Source organism: Sturnus vulgaris, chromosome 15, assembly GCF_052056855.1.
Source record: "Sturnus vulgaris isolate bStuVul1 chromosome 15, bStuVul1.hap1, whole genome shotgun sequence".
NCBI classification, from domain to species: Eukaryota; Metazoa; Chordata; class Aves; order Passeriformes; family Sturnidae; genus Sturnus; species Sturnus vulgaris.
In genome coordinates, this window is record NC_142257.1 from 2267666 (window position 1) to 2294262 (window position 26597).

The following is a 26597-nucleotide window of genomic DNA, read 5'->3' on the forward strand; positions in this document are numbered from 1 at the left end:
GCTGTTATTTATATTTTGAAAACGCTTTATAACATTTTTTTTTCCCCCCTCTTCATTCTCTGCAATGTTTTTTCCTTTTCCTGAACGGCAGTTGTGCTCAGGGCTCCGGGACACACCCTGCAGAAACACAACACATAATCGGGGGCACACGCCCTGCAGAGCAATGCGCTCACTCCGATTCCCAGCCCACCCCGCCACACCAAAATGTGAATAAAAGCATCGGGGGAAATGGCCTGGGGTGGGCCCTGCCACACAACATCCCAAACAAAAACCACGGCTCGGCTTTTGGTTGTGTTTTTACACACCTCTGCAGCAGAAGGGGTAGAGGTGAATAAGCACTGCACCTTCCTAAGAGTCACTGTGCATTCCCCATCGATGAACAGAGCTAATTGACCCAAGGGATGAGTGTGTGTACCCAGCTTTACCTTTGGCAAACAACGCTGCTCATGACCCAGTCACAGCTCCCACAGCAATGCAAGAGCTGTGGCAGGAGCCAGGGGCTAAAATAAAACTCAGCCGTGTGTAAGGAATCACAAAGAGAACAAAAAGGGAAATCGTATCTATGAGGGTTACAGGATGTTAGATCACTGTGCTGAACAGGTAAGGATTGAGGTTACACTTTTCTGGCAAAGAGAAAACTTTGAGATTACAAAATTGAGGTTAAGTAAAATTCATAGAATCATGGCCCAAGTCCAGTTCCTGGCCCTGCATAAACCCCCCAAAATCCCACCCTGGGCATCCCTGGAGAGGTGTCCAAGCTCTCCTGGAGCTCTGGCATTCCCTGGGGAGCCTGGGCAGTGCCCAGCACCCTCTGGGAGAAAAACCTTTCCCAAAATCCATCCTAACCCTCCCTGACACAGCTCCAGCCCTTCCCTGGGTGCTGTCCCTGTCACAGGGAGCAGAGATCGGAGCTGGCCCTCGAGAGGAAGTTCCAGGAGACCTCCCCTCAGTCTCCTCAAGGCTGAATTATCAAGGATTAATATCAACCCTATAAATTATCTTTATTAATGTGAAGTCAAAACTTTAAAATAGCGTATCAAGTGGAGATGAAGAATATCCCAGAAACCTGGACATGAATCATTTTACCTGCATAAACAAATTTATTAAATAAATAACCAAGAAGATGATTCAAATAAAGCACTTTTTTAGCCACTATTTTTTTAATAGGAAGGAGGTACCATTTTTTTTGCTGTGAGGCATTAGTCAGGCATTCAGATAGACTCATCCATGATCTGATTTATCTGTAAGAAAGTGATCTGGAATGAGGAAAATGCTCTTTTTTGCAAGAGGAATCATGAACACGCATTAGGACTGAAGGGATTTGTTTGCTAATTTAGAACTGAAGCTGATCTTACTATGTAGTCTTAGGTGAGTCAATTCATCCTCCTGCTTCGGTTCCTTGGTTGTTAAAGAGGTCTGAAAATATGGGTTTACTGGTTTCAGAGTAGCAGTTTGGCTCAATGAACATTCCCAATACAACTTGAAGAGAAATGATAGTTTTAATCCTACTGTTAGCAGGAAAAGGTTGGTTTATTGACCCCATGGAAAAGAAAGTTAAATTTTCCATCAGCTGTCAGGATCAGTTTGCTCATTCCAGTTCTAATGGTGGGACAGCCACCTCCAATAAACCTCTTGCTTTTGGTTCCCGTTCTAACACACACCATGAGCTCAGCTGCCGCACCCAGCTGGACTGGGGACAAATTCCTGTTCTTATCTGCAGCTCGATAAAAGCCTTATGTAATTAAACAATATTGTGACGAGGGTCTTATCTCAGGGCATTAACTTCTTCTTCCCTTGGCAAGGATGTGAGCGAGCTGGACCCAACTGCAAAGCTGCTCTGAGCCCACTGCTTTCTCCAGTTTGACCTTTTCGTGGAAAATACAATCCCCACAATGTGAGCTCTGCCTGTTCGTGAGACTCGAGCCTGCAGGAGAAGAACTCTCCAAGGCCACCTCCAGATTTATCTCCTGTACAAGTGAAGAGCTTTTGTAAACCCTTCAGCACTCTCTTGGCTCCTGAGAGAGCTGATGCCTCTGCACAAGACAGTTAATAACAGCTAATGATGTGGGGGCCTTGCCAGGAGCACTTGGTTGTGTAACCACCTCGACAGGCACTGTTTGTTTTGGTTTTTTCCACTACGATCGTCCCCCCTGGCTATGCCTGTGCAATCACTTGACCTCGTGAGAGATGAGAATTGTCTCATTAATTTCACTGCGTTGCTCAGTTTTGGAGCACAATGCAAAGTGCAGCAGGATTTCGTGGCTGATCTGTTAGCAATCTGCTGAATATGCTCGCACAATGCAGTCGGATAGTTTAGGTGTCTGAGATGAAAAACAAAACAAAACAAAAAAGCAATTAGGTATTTTTAATTATTCCCTGGGGGCTTCTGGGGGATAATGCCATGTTACCTCATACTTGGGACTACTCCAGTTTAGTTTTTTATATTCCCAGCATGAATTATTATCCCTTTCCTTGAATGAAAATGGTATTGATTAACAGCTCTGACTCTTCAGTAGTTTTCCCCTGCTTGTTTCAATCTGGATTTCGTTTTTTTTTTAACCAGGTATGGGCCTAGTTTCTATGTGAAAGGAAAAAAAATGGAAATATGTGCATGTCTAAGTAAAGAAATGATGACAGCAGGAGGAAGAAAGGTACAGAATAAATTAGAAATGCAATATATTGCACACTCAGACTGCTGTCATTTCGCTCTTTCTCTTGCCCTGCTTTTAGATTTAAAGGCAAGAATAGTTGTATTTTATTCCTGCAGTGCAGTCTAACCTGCACTGCATTGATTCTGAACACAGCAGCATTCACACTGCCTGCAGCAAAACATCCCTGAGGGATCTGTTAGCTGGTGACAGAATTATGGGGATGCTGCATGGAGCAGGACAGGATTAGCCTCGTGCACTGCACTGACCCTGACAGGGATGCAGCCAGAAAAAGGCATGCAGGCAAAATGGAAAGACTGGGGAAATGCCTCATCTAACAAATGGGGAGCTTTGTCTAACTTTAATCCCTTGTCTTAATTACAAAAAAAAAAAAAAAAAAAAAAAAAAAGAGAGAGAGAGATTTCCAAGAGCAGGTGAAAGCGCTGAGCTGGCCCTAAAGGAACTTATCAGAGAATCGTGGAATGGTTTGGGTTGGAAAGGAGCTTAAAGATCATCCAGTGCCACCCCTGCCATGTGCAGGGACACCTTCCACTGTCCCAGGCTGCTCAGAGCTCCATCCAACCTGGCCTTGGGCACTGCCAGGGATCCAGGGGCAGCCACAGGTTCTTTGGGAAATGTGTGCCAGGGCATCCCCACCCTCACAGGGAAGATTTTTTTTTCCAATACCTAAGCTAAACTCAAAGTGTGCACAAGGATGGAGGGGTGGGTGTTCTTCCATCCTTTGTGGCACTCGGAGCTGTGAGCCTTTCCCCCGGCCCGTGCTGTGACACTGACACTCGCCAGTGATTTTGGGATGCTGAGAGTGCAAAAAGCCGGACAAAGCCTGAAACACCTCCATGCTCCGGTCTGGAGACCCAGGAGGGGCTGAGGGAGCTGGAAAAGGGCTCAGCCTGGAGAAAAGGAGGCTCAGGAGGGAATTTCTTGCTCTGCACAACTCCCTGACAGGACGGGACAGCCAAGGGAGATTTGGGATCTGCTCCAGGAAACGGGGACAGGAAGAGATGGAACAGCCTCAGGCTGGGCCAGGAGAGCTCAGGGTAGACAGCAGCAGGAATTTCTCCATGGAAAGGGTGCTCAGGGATTGGAACTGCCCGAGAAGTTTGGGACCCCATCGCTGGAGGTGCCCAGAGAAGTTTGGATCCCCATCCCTGGAGATGCTCGGGAGGTTTGGATCCCCACCCCTGGAGCTGCCCAGGGAAGTTTGGATCCCCATCCCTGGAGGTACCCGGGGAGGTTTGGATCCCCATCCCTGGAGGTGTCCAAAGAAAGGCTGGAGGTGGCACTCAGAGCTCTGGGCTGGCTACAACATTGGGATGGGGCACACCTTGGCCTGGATAATCCCAGAGCTCTCTCCCAACCGAAACAACTCCGCGATCCCAACCGGAACAATTCTCGTGCCGCCAGCCAGCGCCCTGAGAGCCGCGGGGCCGAGCGAGCACCGAGCGGAACCCGCAAACCGCGGGAGGCCCTGAGGCCTCCACCCCACACCCCACACCCCTCACCCCTCACCCCTCACCCCTCATCCCTCACCGCATCCCGGATCCCCGAGCTCCGTGTCCCTCCCGTAACCCGGCGGCGGAAGCCCCGGCCGGCCCGGCCGCCCAATGGGCTGGGGCTGCGCGGCGCCGGGGCCGGGGCCGGGGCCGTCACTTCCTGGCCCTGCAGCCGCCGGCAGCGAGGCCACAGCCGGGGGCCGGGGGCGCCCGCAGCCCGCCCGCCGCCACCGCCACCGCCACCGCCACCGCCACCACCATGCCCTTTGACTTCAGGAGGTGAGTGTCGCCCAGAGTCGCGACAGAGCCCGCCCGCCCCCGCGGGGACCGGGAGCAGCCGCCACAGCCCCGCGCCGCTGCCCGCCCGCGGGTGCGCGTGGGATGGGCGGGTGGATGATGGATGGATGGATGGATGGATGGATGGATGGATGGATGGATGGATGGATGGATGGATGGATGGATGGAATGTGCACAGGGAAAGGGAAATGCCCTTCCAGCAAGCCGAAGGGGGGTGTGTGCACTTTGGGTTGCCTGGGCAGGATGCAGGGAGCAGCGGGATTTTTTGGGGATGATGGATGAAGATGTTGGGGTGGAGGTGCTGGGCTGCTGCTCCTCCTGCAGGTGTCTGGGGTCTCACTCTTTGTGAAGGGGTCACTTTGTGTGCTGGGGCTCTTGCAGCACATTTAGAAGGTCATGGTGGAGCTCCCATGGCAGCTTTAGGCATCATTCCTTACAGTGGGGTTCCCACAATGGCTTTAGGGCATCATTCCTTACAGTGGAGCTTCCATGGTAGCTTTAGGGCATCATTCCTTACAGTGAGGTTCACACTGCAGCTTTAGGGCATCATTCCTTACATTGGGGTTCCCACAGTGGCTTTAGGGCATCATTCCTTACATTGGAGCTTCCATGGTAGCTTTAGGGCATCATTCCTTACATTGGGGTTCCCACAGTAGCCTTAGGAGATCCCAGTGGGGCTCCCACAGTGCCTTTAGGGGGTCACTGCTTAGGATGGAGCTCCCAGAGCATCTTTAAGGGGTCACTCTTTGCAGCAGGGCTCTGTGTGCCAAAGCTGTGCCACGTGTCTGATGGCTGGGAACCAACATCCACGCCTCCACCTTCGGTTTTGTCATTTTGAGCAGGTGCAAGTTGTAGGATTTGGCCTTTCTGTGCATCCCCTGGGCTATGTCAGGTACCAAAGCAGAAGTGAAAAAGACCCCTCTGACTTCACTGGAGCCAAAATAGCAACTGTGGGTTCATTTTCTTTTTTTTTTTTTGAGCTGTTCTTGAACCAAGCATTTGCACCTTTGAAGTTCAGAGATGCCAAGGGGAAGATGAACAGATGAATTTTCTCATCCAGATTTTCTACAACACAAATAATACAATAAAAAATACATGCATTTTGGGGAATATGCAGTTAACTACAGTCCTTTCCATGCAGGATCATCATGACCCCTACATGTGCACCCCTTTGAGATGGGAAATGGTGATAGTACAGTGCTTTAGTTCTTCCAAAAAGGTTGTGCATTATATTTTTACTGTAATTCTAAACCAGGCCTCTCATTTATACAGGCTAACAGGATCTTGTGTGATCCATGGGGCATTGTTGAACGTGGAGGCAGTTGCTTCTGAATGAAAACTTGCTGAAGCTGGAAACAGCATCTGCTGGATCATGTGGGATCCGGGGCCCAGAGCCTCGTTTCTGCTTTTGTGTAAAATCTGATAGAAAAATTCTTCTTTGGAGACATTCTGCCAGCTGCGAATCCCATTGCCATCCATTTTCAGACTCATAAAATACATGAACAATAAGAGATCCTGGGATGTGGCTGTCACTTTGTAATAGCAGATAAAGAAAATGTTATTTCTGATGTCTTTGAAAATGCAATTTCTGTTTGGTCTCAGAATGTGAGTGTGGAAACGCTGGCTCACCAAGAGCATAATCATCTTAAGAGACAGCACTAGTGCTTCACTTTGGAATGGAACAAAGACAGTTCAGTAAAAGCTGAATTGCAGGGTTTGTGTTAATGAGTTACAAAAACAGAGACATCAGTTCAGATCTGCGTTTTAAAGTTTCACAGTTGCAAATAACTTCTTTGTCATTCAGAGTGGAGGATTAGAAATAGACACTTCAAAGCTCTTCCTCAAATAACATAAGCTCACTGAACTTCAGCTTTTCTGCAGGGATGAATTTTTCAAAAGCTGCCATTGATAACAGGAATTTCATATCTAGAGTAGAGAGGAACTATTGTCACTTGCAGCAAAACCACTTTCCTGTTTTAGAAGCACAGAGTTCAGGACCAAAAGGTTTGCAAAGGTTAGAGCCCTTTTTAGCTGTTGTGGGTTTTGTTCATAGTGCAGGCAGTGGAACAAAATCTGCTGAGGCTGGAAAACTTTACTGTTGTGGGTAAAGTATGATTCACATGTTAAAAAAAAAAATGTACAGGTACTTCCTGACAACTCTAGAACATGCAATACAAGGCTCTGGGAGAAATAAGGTCACCACCTTGAGCAAGTTTCTGAATGAAGAAATGACATTTTCACCATGTAAATGGCAAAGTTTTTCTCTCAGAGATTTCAGCTGGATGTTCTATTTGGCAGGTACAGACTGTACTCTGTCTTTTCCATGCCTGGGTATGACTAGAGGTTTGGATTGTTAAGAAACTTTTAGAAATACCCCTGCATATCTTCTAGAGTCCCAAAATTCTATGTGGAAAGGTGCTGTGTTCTTCTGGAGGCCCCACATTTCATATTGCATCTGAAGGAATTCTGTCCTTAGCTGCTCTGCCAAGGACATCTGGAAAGGCAAGGTTTTGTTGTTCTTGTATCCTCCCCTTTCTTAGAGCTTTATTTTTGGTATTTTAGGGTGGCAGGATGTTGACAACTGGCACCAGGTGTAGAGAGGGACACTGCAGAACCAGCTGGAAATTTAGGCTTTGAGCTCTGTTTCCACACAAAGTAGCTCTAAGAGAAATATAGGTTCCCCAAACCTCATCTGGACATGATGGAGACACAAATGAGAAATAATTAAAACAGCCCAGGACCAAAAACTTCCCTGTTCTTCACCAACTAAAAGTCAAAGAAATCATTTACTTCCGTGGGACTAAATCTCTTTGCTCTGACTTAAACTTAGCTAGATTGAAAAACCAAAATTGCTTAAACATCTTTCTTGGAATTTGTCTCCATCAAAAGTTTGATGTGGAAGTAGCTTGATTTGTTACCTGTACTTTTTTTGTACAGTTTTTTTTTTTTCTGTAGGACTTCTGTTTTCTTGTCTTAATCAGTGGTTCCCTTTCATAATACAAACCGCATTTAATTCATAAATAAACCAATATTTTCACAGTAATTTCACATGAATAATAATTCTTCCGTCTCGAGTATCTTTAGGGTTTTAATAATACTCAGTATTTACCCAATACTTTTCATTTTTTCAAAGCATTTCATTCAGACTAATCCCCCCCCAGTCCTGCTGTGATGTTGGTACAGAACCAAATTTTCAGCTCCCAGATTGGAGCCTTCAGTACAGGTCTGTTCAGTGCCTGTCACAAGGCACCAGCCCTCCTACAGAACTACTAAATCAGTTTGTATTTCCAGAAGGCCTGGTTCTTTCCTATTTTTTTAACACCCATTTGGCTGAAAGAGAGAGACAAATTTTTGCCTTCTTGCCCATCTCCTGGTTTTTAGGACTTGTGTCAGCAGAGCAGCTTTGGATGTGTTTGATTGGGGATTTTGAGATCTCTCACTGGAGCTCAAAGGGTATTTCCCCTTGGAGCTTTTAAGATCTGGTGTCACCTGCACACTTGCAGCCTCTGAGGGTGGTTCAAATCATAATTAGATTAAAACTCTAAGCCTGGGTCATCTTGAGTGATGATTGTGAGCCTGCCAGAATTCCCACATGTTGTGTGATCCCTTTAACAGGAGGCTGAGCTGCTGCTGGGACTTCAGACTGCTCAGGGGTTGAGAGTGACACAAATAAAAAAAAACGAGAATTACAGGTGTAAAAATGAAGTGACTCCCTTGCAATGAAGTGGACGTGGTGGAGAGAAGCACTGCTGCAGGTTTTTCTTAATTCTGGTGGCTTTTCTCTGCACCTGATTATTTGCATGGAAGAGTCACTGGTGGGTTTGTAAGAGACTGAAACTTCTGAACCATCTCGGTCACTTTAGTTGGTTACACTGAGGAAAACTAAAATAGACCACTGTGAAATCAAGTTTTTGTTCTAATTCTGGATAATTGACCGTTGTGCCCTGGCCAGGTGTTTGGCATTGAGTGGCAAATACCTGTGAATCTTTATTTTTATGTGTAACTGAGAAATTCAGAGTTTATTTCCCACAGTTAATCATTGTGATGTTTTCATGAGGGTTGGTTTTTTTTTTAATTGTTCCTTGTTTGGTTTTGGGGTTTGGTTGGTTTTTTGTTTTTTTTTGCAGTGTGATAACCTGTCTGAAGTAACAATGTGCTGTACCCGGATTTTGGAGGTCATGGGAAAGGAGCCAGGCTTAGAAAGGATTTAGATTTAAATGCTGATCTAGAGTGGAAGGCAAAACCTCTTTTTTCCATCTGCACAGTAAGACAGGCCCCCACTGTCAGCTGTTCTTTGGCACATCTGTGATAAATGATATTTTAGTGTGGGTGTGCTGATTCAGACCTATGGATCATTTTTATTGTTTTGGGACACAGGCAGGTCTTTGCTTTAGTTCCTGAAGGTTTTTTTTGAAATCAAATTGTTCAGTCTTAACCAAAGCTGACATATTCCAAGCTTTCTGCTCTTGGCAAAGGGAGTGTGTTTGGGTTTAAATTAGACCTAGGAGTTGTGATGGTGAATAGACAGACTGATGCTCAGACATGTGACCTGGCACAGTTGTGAAATCAATTCCTGACCAAAAGAAAAATGGGGGGACCATGAAAGACAGTTTTGGTCCTTCTTTTCTGAAGCCTGGAGACTAAAATCAAGTTATTTGCCTTAAGCTCACAATGAATGAGAAGGTGCCTGAGGGGTCCTTAGTTTGGAAAAGATTTTTCTCTGTAGACTCAAAATCACCTAAAATCTGCTTTGTGCTCATTAATCTGGTCAGGAATCGATTTCACAACTGTGCCAGGTCACAAGTGTGAGCTTAGTCTGTCTATTCTCTGTTCCCTATCACAACTCTTAGGTCTAATTTAAACCCAAACATACTCCCTTTGCTAAGAGCAGAAAGGTTGCAATGATTTTGTCCAAAATATTAATTTATGTGATTGAGCTGGTAGCCACCACTTTGTAAATTAATGTCTGGGGGTATTGCACAGCTCTGATTTGGCTGGTCACAGATTTATAGAATTACAAAATCCCAGAATATTCTCTGTTGGAAGGAACCCACGAGCATCATGGATTCCAAGCCTCACAACCTTGGCATTTTTCAGCACCATGCTGTGACAAACTGAGCTCATTTCAGCAGAAACTGCATTTCCATCTCCCCACCTGCAGCCACGTCTGGCCAGCCTGTTCCAGTTCACATTGTGCAATGCCCCTGGTAAACAACCCTTCCAAGTGGTATTGCTGCCACCTTACGTAATGGCCAACGTGGGTTTGGGTGCCAGGCAGTGCCATGACTAACTTTGGCTCAACAATAGCCCTTTGAGGGCACCTGAGAAATTATTCTGCAGTCACAGCAGTCAGATGGGCAAGCAGAGCTGTACAGACAGAGTCTATTGATGTTTGTGCCACAAATAACTGATTATACATGGTGTGCATGTATGTAAATATTTCTTTCTAAGTCTCCCCAGTGCATCATTTCTCTCAAAATACCATCAGATTGGAGATTTTTTTTTTTTTTTTTCCTGAGTAAGTAGGGAAATATTAAGGTCTGGCTTTGTAGGAAAATTTTGCATTGTTCCTTCTGAACTTTAACTGTCCTCCTTTGTTCAGTCCTTGGTGACACAGATGCTTCCTTCATGCCATCATAGATCATTGCTGTGAAAATGACTGAATCACAGTGTAAACAGAGCTGAAGCAATGCCACCAGCCTGCACTGGGATCTGTGCACCTTGTTGAGCTTGTATTTTCAAGTGTGCTGGTGTATTTTTTAGGCATGCAGTTCAAATGGTGGAGGTGGTGAGGAAAGAATAGTCTTGCAATGAACAAAGAAGTGGAGAATCATCTGTTTTTCTTGTCTTCTATCCAAGCACAGGCCCTGAAGTGATGTCTAAGTATTCCTGTGCAGAGCCAGCTGCTCTCGAAATGGAAAACTTGGTCTGCCAAAAAATTAACCACAATCTACAAAATCTTCCTTATACTGAAATGCCTGAGTATTTTAGTAGTAAATCTTCTTTATGCTGAAATGTCTGAGTATTTCAGTGATAATCATGGCAGACACAAGATGTAGTTGGCCAGTGCAACTCACTGTTTGAATTGTGTGTGTTTGGATATTTGCTTTTCTGATTGTTTTTTTTTGAAGGATGTTTCCAAATGAGATGTATTTAGTTTAATTCAGAGAAGCCAGAAAGATTGGCTTGTAACAGAAGAGCCTTCAAAATGCTGTGTTAAAATGTGCAGGCCTGTATTACAGCTGACAGGATTTCAGGAGGTCATGATTAATTAGTATTTATTAACAATTACATCCTAAAGGAGATCACCTGGCTTCCAAATTGTCCTTCTCTGTAGACCACAGTAATATAAATGTGACTTTGTTTTCTGATAAAGATGAAGTCTTCAAGCCTTGCTTGGATTCTGTGTCATTCTAAATAAAACATGACCCAACTGCCCTGAAATCTGAATGTGGCTACTCCATTGTAACAGGTTATATCTGGACCAAAAACCAATGGTAAACCTGCAAGTTGCAGCTCTTGAATCTGTATTAGTTATGTTTTTTTAGTGGGCATCCATGCAGATAATTCTTGGAAATTGTGTCAAACCTGGAACTTGGAAGCCAGGTGATGCAGAAAAGTTGTACTTGCTGTTAGGTAATACACTTACATAGAAATAAAAAACAGGACTGAGTTGTAGAAGCTTGTACAGAAATTCTTGTCTTCTTGGACTGGAATTTAAATGGGAGAACCTGAGCTGGTCACTGCAGAGTTCCTGATACTCTGGAAAAGTACAATGTGTTTTAATCCCTTGTATAGGATAGGAGTTTCTCTTACTGATATGGAGAAATCTCTCTCTGTAGTAGGTATGGATTGGCCTGTGTGCTTTTGGGGGAAGCCTTATGAATATGGAGTTGTTTTCTTCACACATCTCTCTCTCCTCCCTTTTTTTTTTTTTTTAATTCCCAGATGTTATCTTTCTTCCTGCTCTTTTGTACCAATATCTGATTTTTGTGCTGAGCAAGTGCAGTTGGGACTTAAAGCAGAAAGCATCTTCCCCAAATACAACCTGCACATTTCTGATGCTAAAATAGTTCTTCCCAAATCTTATTTCAAAGTGTTCAGCAGTGCAAGGCAGCAGCAGAGCCTTAGTGTTTTGTGATTCCTGGGGAAGACTTTGGCACTTTTTTTCCATAGCTCTCTCTAGTTCTGTGTAGGTAAATCCTTGGAAATAGCAGCCCAGCTTTGAATTTTGCTCAGTGTCTGCTGCAGATTTTGTTTGTTTGTGGGAAGGGAATGTGACAGGAGGTTGAGAACCCTGAGCTGTCCCACTGGGAGAAGAAGAAATGTTCAGGACCAAGGAGATCACAAAGGATGGAAGTGCTGGGATGTGCTGGGGAGCTGCAGGAAGAAGAATCTCTGAAGAGCTGAAGGCTCTGGGCCAGGAAGGGTTAAAGTCAGCTCATGGCATTGAAATATCTGAGCAATCTGCTTCGTTTGGGGAGCAGCCATATGTGTTTAATGCTCTTCCCCATTCTCTCTGCTCTCCAGAAAATGCTGCTCCCACTCAGGAGTACAATGGCTCTTGCAGTCCAGCAAAGGGCTGGATCCCTTTAAATACCAGTCCCCTTACTTGAACATTTTTTCTTTGTGACACTTTTCTCCTGTTTTGATGAAGCAGAGTGTAATTTGCTCGCTTTATTAAAAATACATTTCTCTTCCATCCTTCATTTTGACACCTGCATCACTGCCTAAAAGGAAATAAAATGCTTGCTGGCAAGACTCCACCTTTGAGTATTGGAGATTATACTTTCCTCCTCCTCCTCCTAATTGCCTTTGGAATGTGTTTGAGCCTCACATTTTATTCTGAAGGAAAAAAAAAAAAAAAAGTGATGTACTGCTTCCTGTCTTCCATCCTTCAGTGTCACCTAAAATAGTTGCACTTTTGGCTTATTGCAGCAATACAATCGCTGCATATACTCCTGAGAGAACAAGCTTGATATGCACTGGAAGAATAAAACCACCAAATTTGGCACGTGGTTGACAAAAAGGTGTTCTTCAGGACAGCACAACAGAACCACAGAGCAGGCAGAAGGGAGGAAAAAAGAGAACTGGCTCCTTGGAAAGGAATCAATCTAAGTGGGAGCAGAATGTATGAATTTTCATGCCTTTTTTTCAGCAGCTTCTGTGAGGATTGGAAGTGTTTTGTCCTAGAAATAAATGGGTTTGTTTTTCTGTCCCTATGCAGATCCTGTACCTGCTAAGTAACCAGATGACATAATGTGCTCAGGCTGGTGCCTCCCAGGTTCTCTCAGCTCCTTTCCCTAAATGTCCACTTACCCAAAGACTGCATTATATAATTAATGACAGTCCTCCTGGCCTAACCTTGTTTTCTTGTTCTCAGTACTCCTCCTTGTTTCAGACACTTCCTCTGCTAGTTTCATTATGTTCTTGGAACTAGAATTAAGAGGGAGGAGCTGGCTGGCAAGGAAACTTATTCCTACATTTCACTCCTGGGTTTGTAAGTGTGGAGAGTCAGCAGGTCAGAAAAAAAAAATCCTGTTTGCTTTGAAAACTGGTGTGAGTGAGAAGTCGCTCATACAGCATTTGAAAAATTGCAGTCTTCACCTGCTTGATAAACTGGTTTAAAACTCCATCAGCCCCCCTCACCTCCCTGTCTGGTCCTTCTCATATCACAGCTTGCTCAAAGTAATTGAGGATTAAACAGTTCCCGATGTAATTCTGAAGTTTTGAGAGTTTGTCCGGTGAAGCTCAGGTTCTGCATTGTGTGTTAATTGTGTGTAAATGAGGACTGGCTGATTGCTTAATGATGTGTGTGTTATCTGCGGGTGTTAATCTTATAAAATGTGTTAATAACTGCTTGCTATTTACAAGTATCGGCTTATTGGTCCGGCTTTGAATGTGTATTTGCATCTCCAGCTCACACTCAGGGCCAGGCTTTGGTGTTTGTGTATTCCGTGTTTATTTTCTGTGTGAAACTGCGATTAGCAGGATCGCTTATCTTACTTTGCACATGCTTCAAAGTTTGTGTCCCAATTCACAAAACCAACAAGACTGGTCACAAACTGCTCTCCAGGCACAGCCCTGGTGCTGAACTAAGCTCTGCTCCTTTAGAACACATCCAGTTTGTTTTCCTAAAGCCACCTTCCTGCTGCTTTCCTTGTACAGACCTTCAAAGAATCAGAGAATCACAAAATGTTCTGAGCTGGAAGGGACCCACAAGGGTCATCGATCCAGCTCCTGGCCCTGCACAGACACCCCAACAATCCCATCCTGTGCATTCCAAACTCTTCTGGAGCTCTGGCAGCCTTGCTCAGTGCCCCACGACCCTCTGGGGAAAGAACCTTTTCCTAATACCCAACCTAAAATCCCCCCAACACAACCCCAGCCATTCCTTCCCTCAGGCAGAACTTGGAGCTTTGCTGGTTTAGTTTCAGATATTTGCAGTTTTCCCATCTGGGTTCCCACATGCTGGAGGAGAGGTGGGCAGATGTTGCCAGGTGCTGCTGTACAGAATGAAGGAGCTGAAGAAGAAAGGTTTAATTGAGTGGAACAGGAATTACACAGTGAGTCACAACAAACTCAGATCTCCTGGCTCCCACTGCTCATCCCATGCCCGGGATCTCAGCCTGGCTCTGCCAGAGCTGTCCTGAGCTGCTCTCTGCACATCATGTTCTCATCTGCCAGCAGACAGGAAACATAGAAATGTCATCTAAACAAAGAATTAGCAGAATGAAGGGCTCAAAAGTCAGTAGTTCCTATTTTCTGCCCCTGCTGCTGACTTCCTACCATTGTTTTCCCATTCATTTAAATAGATTTCACCTACTTGGTTGGACTGGGAGAAGAGTGATTTTATTGTCTGTGTCAGGTTGTAGGAGCTAAGTGTTCTTGCAGAGTTGTCAGAACATGCATTTGTCTTTGGGTGGGAAGAAAAACAGCTAAAGAAAAGATTTCAGAATTAAATCTTGAACTAATATTTTTCAATGAAAATAGAAAAATTAATGCATTCGATACACATGTGAAGTGTCAGAATAAGGCAGCTCTACTTCTTCACCTGTTTTAGAATGAATTTACTATGTGTAGAAATTCTTTTTTCTTTGTTAGGTTTGTGGAGCAAAATTGGAGATTATTGCTCAGCACAGGTACAGCAAAGACCACAGGAACTGAAAATGCTGAGGGCATTGGAACTCACCACTTTTTTAGTGTCAAGTAAGAGAGGCTTTGCTTTTAAAAGCCAGGCTTTTCTTGATGCTTCCCCAATTAAAGCCCATCCTTCCCAAGTTCACAGACTTGCTCCAAAATGCTGGTCAGACCAGGTCTGACTTTTTTTATTTTTTTAAATTTATTTATTTTTTTACCTGGGGAGCATAATCCAGCCCAGGGCATTTCTGGGCAGCCTGTGTCCCTTGCCCTGCCTTCTTTTCATTCCTCTCAGCTGCAGTCTGGTGGTGCCCAGCCCCTCTCAGGGTCCCTGAGCAGAGGGGAGCTGTGTCCTGTTCTTGCCTTATCTGGATCCCAGATCCCAGCTGTTCTCCAGGGCCATCTTTACTGTTTTACTTCACATATTCTGTCCTTAGGCACATGGAATGGGATAAATGATATTTCAGGCCATCTCTGCACACCCCAGCTGTTACACTGCTGAATAAGAGCAATTTAACAAGTAAAAAGGTTAATATTTTTATCTCTGATCCTGGACACAGGAGTTCTAGGGATGGTTTCAACAACTGTGAGCAGTAAAACTCCCCCCCCCCAACTACTTCAGACAGACGTCTGGGATTTTGTTTTTATTTTTTAAGTAGATGGTATTTTGCTAATCAAAGGAGTGCCATGTGTGCAAACCTGCCACAGCTGTGCTGTTTGTTCTACCTCTGTATTTCCCTCAGCTTGAGCTGTCACATTGAAAGCTAAATTGGTGGCTTTAGATTTCTCCATTTTACAGAAGTAACAGCTTTGCTTTTCAAGACCTTACCACGAGTGTCTGATGTGCTTTGTAGGAGGGAATGAAGCCAGAAAAGCGTGTTCTGATAGAAGTACCTGCCTGCCTTTGGTGGAGTGAGACTGTGTCTAAGCCTGCTTGGTTTTATTTATCCTCTGAAAGGTTTAAAAGCCACCTGATGGCTTGTGCTCCTCAGCTGGTGTGCTTGGACTCCTGTGCCCAGCAGCTTTGTTGACAAAGTTGGGATCAATTGTCCCAAAGTCATTTGTATGGGAGCAGTGACCCAAGGAAACAGAGGAACAGTCGCTGCCTGTTAAACAACTTGGAAGTTCTTAGCTAAGTGATTGGATTTTTTATTTAAAATCTTATTTTTTTCAGTAACTCTGGAGTATTCTCTATGCCATCTTAGTTTCTCATATTTTTTTTCTAGCCTCATCTATTTTTTTTTTTAATCTGTCTCGAGAGATCAAATCTGGGGGCAGCAGTTTCACAGGATGGTCAGGCTGGAAGGGATCTCAGAGGGTCACTGGTGCCACCTCCCTGCTCCAGCAGGGCCATCCCAGAGCTCAGGGCACAGCAGTGTGTCCAGACTGCTCTGGACTCTGTTCAGCCTTTCCTGAGATGCTCCAATCCCTTCCTTAGCTCTGCATCCTCTGCTGGGTCTGCTCCACTCCAGGAGCATTCCTGATCTAGAAGCTGCAGCCTGAGAATCTGGTTGACTTCATGAAACCATTTATTTGCTTCATTTATTTCCATTTTGGGTGCTGGGGAGAGGGCTGGAAATGCCATCCCTGGGTGTTGCAGTGGCTGATCACAGACCCCACCGTGCCGGGATTTCTCTTGGGCATCTCTAATTGTCAAGTTTTGCTGAGATGAGCAGAGAAGCTGTCAGAGAAGTCAGCAGGGCACACAGACAGAAATGTCCTTGTCACTGAGCAGCATGCCTCTGGTGGGAAGGTTTCTCTAGAAATACCACTGGGGATTAAAGCCAGGGCGTTTCCATTCGTGTCTCCAGCCTGAATGATCCTGCTCTGACAGCAGGCAGAGCTTCCTTTTCATACCTTGAATTCACATGGAAAATAACCAATATGCCCTGGGTTTTTTCCTTCCCTTCTGCCTCCAAGCTGCATTGATTTGGGGAAGGGGAGAAGGGAAACTTCTGAGCCAGGGTGGTTAAACTCTGATCTGCCCTTTGTCACACCAACCTCCTCTGAAGTGTTCCTGGAGAGAAAAAATGGAGTCTGTTTGTACACAGTCATCTTTGAATGTCAGATGGACTTAATCCAAGTTATATTTACCATGACTAAGTTTCTCTCTGCTTCCCATGCCCTCCTAAAAAATGATGAAGTGTTTTATGCAAAGTGGATTCTCAGCTGTAATTGGTATCTCTGCTAAGAGCCTTAATAGTAGCAGCTACTGAATGAATCATAATCCAGAAATTCTTTCTCTAGGAAAGGGTCTTCCAGAGGTGGGAGCAGGAGGAGCATGAGGAAACAAAACTGTGTGCTGGGTTCTGACTCTTCAGAACCATTGTTCCAGCTCATTTCACGTGCACTCAGATGTGTTTCCTGAAATGGGGCTGAGGTTGCTCATTTTCTTGCTTCACACCTGCCTTGGTTTCCTGAATTGCCACTGCAGCTTTTCTGTCGTGAAATCAAACTTCAAAATAGACCCAGTTATACAAACCTCGTGGGAAGAGCTGGTTGTGGGGAACCCAAATAAAGGAGATGGAACCAACCATCTCTGCTCTCTGGAACACAGTAAAACAACAAAAAGGTTCAGGGAGGCAGATAGGAAATGGGAAGAGGAAGAGCAGAAGTTTGTCGAGTGACAAATCCCAAGGTTATGTCCTTGTCTCCAGGGAAAACAAATCCTCAGAGCTGAGGATGATTTGTCTCTTTAAAGGCACTTAAATAGAAATTGTAGTTGGCTGGATTCACTGATATCTACATGAAGTAATTAGAGAGGCTTGTGTAATTCTGAGGGATGTGGCCTAAAAATGAATTTGTTTAGGATGTCTAAATGACAGATGCTCTCAAAGAAGAGGCAGTGGATATTTTTCAAGCCTGTTATCAGACAGACCTGTCTCAAAGTGACTTTTATCAAAAACCAAATGGATGCTGGCATGGCTTGACTCTGTTTGGCACCTGCCTTGCTCTCTGTGTATCTTCCACAGTGCTGTAGGGTTTTTTTGATGTTGTTTTCATCAAAAGCCATCTGGGATTGTTGTTTTGAATGAATGTTCCCAGAAATGCACAGTGCAGCAGTTTTGCAGAAGGAGAAAACCAGTATAACAAATAGAGTACTTTATCTTCTTTTGACAAAAAAGCACCTTTTTTTTTTTCAAGAGTGAGTTTTTTAAAACTTAATGTCTGCATGGGCTGCCTGTGTGTCATTTCTTGAACATGACAAATACAGTGTGTAACAGGAGAAATTCTCTCTTCCACGTTGTAACTGGGTTTACTGGTGAGTATGTAATGAGTGGACATTGTAAAGAACAGGCAAGTTCTTTGTTTAGTCAGGAATTGGTGAAACAGTGACCTCATGTCTTCTTGGCTTCTTGAGATTTGAGGTTTGCAGCCATGCTCTGATCCCCTTTGCAAGGAGGACTTGACAAATGGGGAAAACCAGCAGCAGAAATATTCCAGATATTTCACTAGAATTTATCTCCAGTTTGCAGCTCCTTGCAGATGAATGGGGAGGGGCATTACCAGCAAACAAGAAGGGTAAACAAGGTTTGGTAACTGCTTTAACCTGTTTGTATTTATTCCCAGTTCTGGCATGAAATAGTTCCTCAAAGACCAACTTAGTCTCTGCCTAAAAATGCAGTTTTAGCTGCTGTGCAAGGTTTAGAGCAAAAAAAAAAAGGAGAGTAGTTTTGGTGTGATATCCGTGATTTCAAAGGGGCTGTGAAAAGACAGACTTATTCCTGCCTTCTGCCTTGGGAGTGGAGTAATTGCACTGCAGGCACATAAATTCTGTGTGAAAAGAGGGATCTGCACAGAAATCTGAGTGGTGTGGTTCAAATCAGCCTCCCACTGAAGGGCTGAAGAGAGGGGTTGTTATTTCTGTTTTTCTTTGTGCTGTCCTTTCAACTGGAGCCCCTTGAGTGAGGGTTTTTGTTGATCCAGGAAGCCATCTCAGCCTGGAAAGGTTTTTCTTTATTTTTCTTTATTGCTCTTTATTAAAGGTTATTCTTTATTTCCACCCCATGTCTTTGTGTCATAGTTGTCTTGCCTTTCTCTTTCTCGACCTGTAGCCCATCTCAGGGAAGTCATGTTTCTTACCAAGAAGGAAATGATCAGGAATGGCATTTCTACTGACCCTAAACCCCTTTTTTCAGCATGTCAGAGTCCCAGGATGGGTCAGCTTGGAATGGACCACAGTGGGTCACTGGTCCAACCTTTTACATCCATCCAGTTCTGGAATATCCCCAGCAAAGGGAGACTCCACTCCCTCAAATTTTACTTTTTCTCTTTGTATTTGATAATTCCCCCTTTGTGTAGTTTAGTCACTTCTGCTGTGGAATTGCCAGGTGTTTGTTTAACTTCACAGTGAAGTTCTGTTCCTGCTGGAAAATGTGTTGTCCCTGCAAGTCACTTCAAGTTTATTGTTAGTGAAACAAATTGGTTCAGCAGCACCAGGCTGTCTCATTTATTCAAAAAGATCTCAAAGCTACTGATGTGTAATAAAATTAAGGTAGTTGTTCACTCCACATTGGACTCCTTACTGAGAGTGAGTAATGTCCCCAGCAGTTAGTGACCTCAGCTCCAAACGTGGTATCTGCTGAAAAACAGATGTGACTTCTCCAAGCTGGTGAACATGGGAGGTGGAGAATCAAGTGTTGCTTCAACACCCACATTCTTGTGGGTGAATCAGAGCCATGGACCCTTTCTGCTGAGCCAGGATGACAATGGTGTATTTACACCACCACTGACCTGCTAAAAGTCAATGTCAGCCCTGATACTGATTGGGTTTTTATTATTTTTATTTTTAAATCATCTTTGACATCAAAAATGTAATTTGTTGTAATGAATGCTCACAGCCTCCAGCTTTCAGGATGTGCTGAAGTACCTACAATAGAGCCACTATGCTTCAAAAAGAAGACTGATGTTTAAATATTTGGTTCTCCTGGGGTAAAAACATAATCTGCCTGAAGAACAAAACCATTTTACCCCTGTTTGTGAGCATTAATTTCTGGAAAGGGACAAAAATTAATATTTTTGCCGCTGATTTACAGTGCCTGAATTCTGTTCTGTGACCAAGTGCCACACGAGAATGTGTTACAGTTCTGCTTGATTAACTGGAATCCAAAATACACTCCAAGAGCTCCAGAACAGCCTTTCCCTGGCCCCTCAGGTAAATCAGTAAAAGCAGACCTTGCAGAATGGTTCAGGAAAACTTTCCACTGCTGCTCACCCCAGAGCTTCTGCTGGGTCTTTGCAGGGACTCCACACAGGAATTTTGGGAGAGATTCAGCCCTGGGTGCCATGGCCAGTGCATCCCTCCTGTCTTTGTGCCAGGGAGAGATGGGCAAATGCTGGAAACTGAAGGAGAAATTACAATTTTTCCTCCTCTGATATGAACTCCTTTGGGTATCAGTGTTTCCCTTTGTTAAATTCAAATTTAACCGTTGTCTAGTTAGTTCTACTTAAAAGTTTTGGGGTTTTTTAAATTGCCTCACATTTTTTGCTTATTTTTCGTGAAAAACTTCACAGCCTCTTCCAGAGTTGTTAAAAACGCTCTTTTCAGACTCCAGAGATGTCAGAGAGGATTCTTCTGTTTGGAGGTGTGGAAATCTTCAGTGAAATAATGTTATTTATTACTTCATTTCCTGAAATATTTCGGGTCCAAACTTGAAACTCTTCAAGTGTACATAAAGCCCTGGCAGGCAGCCCTGCCTGTGGCAGCTCCTGCTGAGGGTCTGAGCTCATCCTCTGCTCAGGGGAAGCATCAATTCCAGAAAAAAAACCTGCAGTGTTTGGGTGCTGAGCCCTCCCTGCCACTCCTGCAGCACTGGCAGTCACAGCTCAGGTGAGACCCCACCTGCAGAGCTCCCCCAGCACAGGGAGGAGCTGGAGCTGCTGCAGAGAGCCCAGAGGAGGCACCAGGGTGAGCAGAGGATGGAGCAGCTCTGGGATTGTTCACCTGGAGAGGAGAAGCTTTGGGGTGACACAATTGTGGCTGTGCAGGGGCTGCAGGGAAGATGGAGAGAGAATTTACAAGAGCTTGGAGTGACAGGACAAGAGGGAATGGCTTCACACTGACAGAGCAGGGTTAGATGGGATATTATGAAAAAATTCTTCCCTGTGATGGTGGTGAGAAGGTGTCCAGAGAAGCTGTGGCTGCCACTGGATCCCTGGAAGTGTCCAAGGCCAGGCTGGACAGGGCTTGCAGCCACCTGGGCTTTTTTATCAATCCAAGAGTTGCAAGGACATGGCAAAAAAACTTTCTCACCTTCCCGGTGGGAATGTCAGCAAACTGGTAAAGCAGCATCCCAGGGGTCATTCCTGACTGGGTTCTAACAAAGAATTCACAAATCTTTGTGTGATTGAGCCAGGCCTGGGGCAGAACTGCAGCTCTCTGGTGGCCAGGTCCAGCCTGGCCTTGGACACTTGGACAGGGCTTGGAGCCACCTGGGTTACTGGAAGGTGTCCCTGCCCAGGGAATGAGCTGCTAAAGTCCCTTCCAACCCAAATCACTGTGTGATTCTATGATATACTTCTCTCTGAAAAAAAATATGAGTAGCAGCAGCCCACCTTAGTGCAACTAAGGTACAGCTTTTGAAACCCTTCTGGCACTTACTGGCACTTGGAATCTGCCACCCTTTTGCTTGGCTCCTTTGAGGTCCCCACCTAGATGTCACCTCTCTCTTTCCAAGACTCCTGGCCACCAGAGAGCTGCAGTTCTGCCCCAGAGCTGGCTCAATCACACAAAGATTTGTGAATTCTCTGTTGGAGCCCAGTCAGGAATGACCCCTGGGATGCTGTTTTACCAGTTTGCTGACATTCCCACCAGGAAGGTGAGAAAGTTTTTTTGCCATGTCCTTGCAAACTCTTGGATTGATTAAAAAGTATTGTAGCATTCCCTCATGTTAGTTATGAATATTGGTTCCTGACATTGCCAAATGGGCTTTTTTAATTTCTTTGTTTGCAACCCTGCTTTCCATTGAAAGAAAAGACACTGTAGATGTGTCAGGAAATTCTTTTGTTATACTGATGACGGCCTCATTCTGTCTTTAGCCTCATATTCTGGAATTGCAAGGCCCAGCCTTCCCTTTATCAGAACACATATGACCTGGAGGAAGAACTTTCCTAGCAGCAAGTTTGTTGTTTCCACTCTGAAAGGATCTTAATTGAGCAACTCAAAGATACAACTTCACCTTACAAGTGTTGCCTTTCTGAAGGGGAGGAAGAAACTTGTCCAAAAGCTAAATATAAACAAGGTGCAGTGGAAAATGCACATGTGCCTGCCCTGGGAGTGTGAAGTGATGCCTCCCTTCCTAAAGCAGAGTGAGCTGCAGGTTAAGGGAGTTCACTGAGTAAATTTACACCCTGGTTTCTCCTGGTCACGGGAGGTGACTCCCAGACTGTGCCAGTGGATGCCCAGGCTGGCACAGTGGTGGCACAGGCTGTCTGTGCCCTGTGAGCTGGCAGGTACAGCCCCTCTGCAGCATTACTAATGCCTTCCACTGCTTTGAGTACAGCATGCAGCTCTTGCAACAGAGCACAAGGTTCCTCTCTGTTCCCAGGGTACAAATACTCCTCCAAGTGACCAATGCCTCAGGAAGCTGGAGGCTTGTTGGAATTTTTACTGCTGGTGCTTGCAGGAAGGTCTGACCTGAGGGCAAGTAAAACCTGTTCCCCTTTGCCGTGCACTCAGCTCCACTGCCTCCTCCCTCCTGCATTACAAGTCATCCCTGGTGTCTAATCCTCATCCTTGGCTCTTCCCAGGACAGTGTAAGTGCTCTCCTGGGATTGCTTTCAGTTCTGGAGGTAGGCAAGGAGCCAGTAGCAAAAGGAGAAGTGTTTTTCTTGTAAAAGCAGATTTTTAACCCTTAGATCTGATGGGAGCTGCCACAAATCTCTCATTTCTTGGTGCTTAGGGTCTCCTGTTACAGTAATTCTTGTCAGCTTCACAGATTTGTTTGAGACATTTGCTTGATTTACTTATTTTTATAATTGTGTATAATTAATGAAGCCTTCTTTGGGCTTGTGTCCTCACTGCTAGCATTTGATCTCTCTGGTGTCTCACAAACATACTTTTCAAGCTGTCACATTTCATGTCTTCTAACTTGGAGTTTAGGTAGAGTGAAGAAGGTGGCTCTTTGTCCTGGCCATGGCACCTCCATCATTCTCCTCAAACTTTGAGTTCATTTGGGCTTGCCCAAATAAACCCCACTGCTGTTTTCACTAACAAGGATCAGACTGAGGAAATTGTATCAATGAACTCTGGGGACTGTTGTTCCTTTGCCAGGCTATGAACCCTCCTAGCTCAGAATTTGTCTTTTCATTTGTTGATTGTTCTGCCAGGAGACTTGCACATAGCCAGTCCTTTTTCTTCTGGGCTGGTGATCATTTGGATTTACTGGTATCACACACCAGTGTGCAAAATCTAACTAGCAGTGTTTGCCTATTATTCCAAACTTGTATTTTTTTATTGTTGTGATCATTTCAGCATCCTTGTGCAAGCTTTAACACACCTTCCCTCCTTCTCTTCCCTTCTGCTTGGGTCAGGTTCTGGATGTCATCCTTCAAGCTTCTGCTTTCATCCATAAAACCTTAATTGAGCACTTTTTGTAGTGTCTCTGCCTAATCTAAGCTTACTTAGGCCATGAAAAAGTTAACTTACGGTGTTGGGTGTTACTTATGTGATGAATGACAATCTGAGAGGAAAAACTCTGCCTCCTATGACATCACCTTTGCAATGACTTGTTTAAAAAGCTGGATTTTTTTTTTCTTTTAATGCAGTGATGGGCCATCAATTCAATACTAGTAAATATTTCTGACGGTGAGAACAAACTTCCTTTTATAGTATCCACACGCTGCAGTTTTTACTGAATCCAGCCTGGAGCTGTTTCCTATTTCTGAGTGTTGGCTCACACTCAGCAGCTCCTGGTGTTCACGTGCTCTGTGTCTCTCTGGTTCTCTCTCAGCTTTTTTAGCCTTGTTGATCTATTATTGTGACTTTGGCCAGACGACGCCAGCTTTCAGCATTTAATGGGCTGGGAGAGCAGCAGCTTCCTCTGCCTGTGAGACCATGATGTCAGCAGCTACTTTGGGTTCTCTCACCATCCTCATGCTTCGGTGGATGTGGAAAGAATGCAAACAGCACTTTCCAGATGTTCTCAGGGCAGCTGGAAAACCATACATGGATTGTTTGCTTGGGGAATGTTGCTGGTGTGTTCAGGAGACAGCAGTGAGAAGGGTGATGAAAACGCAGCTCCTGTGCAGCAGGGCTGCCAGGTGTCTCACAGAGGCTTCTTGGGGTGTTAAGTGATGGCACAGATAATTCAGGACTCAAGCTGGGCAGCTGAAATATCTTTCTACCTCCTCTCCATTCCCTTCTTTCCTCCAGCTTCAGCTCCTGAGTGAAGCACAGTGTCCTGATCTCGTGCAAGGCAAATGCTGTTCTGTTCCTGCAGTTCCTCAGAGTTATCTCAGCAGTTGAAAACTAAAGAAAAGAACAATGATCTAGTTTTTAAACTCCCAGTAAAATATCTGATGTAGTAGGAGCTACTGAATAAACACAGGGCTGTTTCATCTTGGTGCAGTGTAGACTGGGAATTTGGAAACCCTCTCCAGGGCTGGAAAAAGCATCAGCTCTCACCCGCTTGTGGCATATCCAAAAAAGTCTATTTTGAGGGAGAACCGGTCACTTCCTTCTTTAGGGTGGGTGGGTGGGTGTTTTTAATGCATTAATTAATTTTTATTGAGTGATGGAAAAGCTGATGTCAGAGCTGCATTGTGGTTGGGTGTGCAGGAGCACAAGGTGGCAGGAAATAATACAGCTACCACATGAGGGCAGGGAGAGTTGAACCATGGGCACTTTAAAATAGCAAAGCTGAGCCCTATGGATATTAAAAGCTATGACTGAATCAAAACAACAGTCTAATATTAAACTGGATTTTGCTGGGGGAGGAACAAACCTGTTGGGTTAATTTCTGTTGTTGTATCCAATGTCCAAGGGATTTTTTTTTGTCTCAACACCTGGATTTCTGACGTAGGGGTCGTCTATTTTTGGCTTTGCAGGATCCAAATGACAAGGGGCAATATAGGTTGTGTTTCACTGGGGTTTTTTTGCCACACATCTTTATTCAGGAGTCTGTAGAGTATTCTTTTCTTTTTACAGTGGTCTATAAACTTGTGCAGCATGACTTCTTGCCTGGCTGTTCTCACAGTTCAGATTGCACAGATCCACAACAGGGAGGTGGAGGGAAGTGCTTTGGAAATGGGAGCCAAGACAGAGCACAGTTACATAATTGTACAAAAGAAAAGGGGTTTGTTTTGTTTTGTTTTTCCTTCCCATATCCTCCTGCCTACTGAAAAAAAATGTTGGAAAGCTGGATGGAAAAAACTTCAGCGTCGTTCATCCCTGTGGGGGCATGAAATGCATTGAAATGTTCCACCTGTTTTATGGCTGGTGCTTTTCCTCTTTCAGGTTTGACATCTACAGGAAGGTGCCAAAAGACCTTACACAGCCAACCTACACAGGGGCCATTAGTAAGTAACTTCTTTTTGATGTCCTTGCATAGCCCTGGTCTAAAATTAAAGATTGTTTGGCCTCTCTGTCTGCAGGGAATTTTTTTTAAAGGGATGTTTAGCATGGAAAAGGTGTCCTTTGTTGCTGAGACAGCTTGTTCTGCCAATCAAACAGTGGAATAGCTTGTGTGAATTCAGAATTGTGGAGTGGTTTGGGTTGGAAGGGGCCCTGAAGAGCCTCCAGTTCCAAGCAGTGATAGAGATCCACTCTCACTCCCGTGTATCAATACCCAGACTTTGGCTGATACCCATCTCTTGCCTTGGGCCCCTTTTCCTTCCTTCCTGCTCCTGAGGGAGGCTGGAGGCTGAGTAATGCCATTTCACACAATTATGTGCAGCAAACTGGCTGGACAGAGGGCTTGGTAAACATTGATCAGGCTGATCCTGCCAGGCCTGTCATTACCCTCTCATTCAGCTTTCCTGTCCCACTGAGCTGGGCTGGCTTTGATCAGGGAGCTGTGCCCCACGGTAGATGGGTCAGTAGTCCTGTATGTCACTGCTGACGTGAGTGATGTCACATCCCTTGGTGACAGCAGGACTGAGTCAGTGCCAGTGAATCAGGACACAAAGGAAAGCTCTCTGTGAGCTGGAGGAGCTCCTCGGTGTGAGCGTGGTCCAAAACAGGCTGGTGTGTCCTTGGGGATGCTCCAAACACCCAGAGCTGGCCCTGAGCAACCTGCTCAGAGCAGGGGAGTTGGATGGGATGATCTCCAGAGAGGTCCCTGCCAGCTTCAACTGTGCTGTGCTTCTGTGAAGATAACATTTCCCTAAATATTTACTCTCAGAGTCCTTGTCCCCTGAGTTCTCCTGGCCACTGAGTTACTTGTATCCCAACCCCCTTTTGGGTTTGCTGAAGCTGTGAACAAAGAGCTTGACTCAGTTTGGGAATTCAGAGGTGGATGAGATTTAGTGTTTTGAAAGAACACTTTGAACTTGTGGGTGATCCTGCCTCCTCTTCTGTTTTGGAAACTAAGAGTTCCCACACTGTCACTGGGCTCCCTTTGAGAATTTGTCTTGTTATGAATCACCTGCAAAAGAGTGTTTTAGAAGCAAAAAAAAACCCATCAAAGGCCATGGAGTTTAGGCTTTCAGATCTGCAGTAAACAGCTCAAGTGATAAGTCTGTTGTGGGAATGCTTGAAGGTTGTGACTCTTACTTACAATTATTAGCTGACTTATTTTCTCTCTATTGTTATTTACAGCTTCTCAGGCTTTGATTTTCTTCTCTAACTGGTTCTCCTTCTTTTTTTCAGAGTGTTTTTAGGCAGCCTGATAGAAGCTTCTGAACCACACAGGCAGCCAACAAACTGGTGGCTTTGCCTGTGAGGATCTTGGGAGCAGCTTTTCTAATGGGCTTTTCTGTCTGACCAGGCTTGTAATTTGAAAGCCACTAATCTTAGGTGTTGTAAGAGGCCATGGATGAGCCCAGCCCATTGCCAGGC

The 26597-nt window shown here is 44.8% G+C and overlaps 1 protein-coding gene and 1 long non-coding RNA gene across 2 annotated transcripts in view; one reads left to right on the plus strand and one right to left on the minus strand.

Annotated features, from left to right (window-relative positions):
* Positions 1 to 1080: 1080 nt before the first annotated feature.
* Positions 1081 to 4297, minus strand: LOC148221947 (uncharacterized). The gene is made up of 2 exons (XR_015806941.1): positions 4200 to 4297; positions 1081 to 2321 (listed from the first exon to the last, which is right to left on the minus strand). It is a non-coding gene; the product is annotated as an uncharacterized LOC148221947 (long non-coding RNA).
* Positions 4298 to 4307: 10 nt separating this feature from the next.
* ERGIC1 (endoplasmic reticulum-golgi intermediate compartment 1) overlaps positions 4308 to 26597 on the plus strand; it is a 55032-nt gene continuing 32742 nt past the window's right edge. Inside the window, exons 1-2 of the mRNA XM_014875942.2 lie at positions 4308 to 4441; positions 25056 to 25117. Of these exons, the coding sequence (XP_014731428.1) occupies positions 4422 to 4441; positions 25056 to 25117 (82 nt within the window). The 5' untranslated portion in view covers positions 4308 to 4421. The remainder of the gene's footprint in view (positions 4442 to 25055; positions 25118 to 26597) is intronic.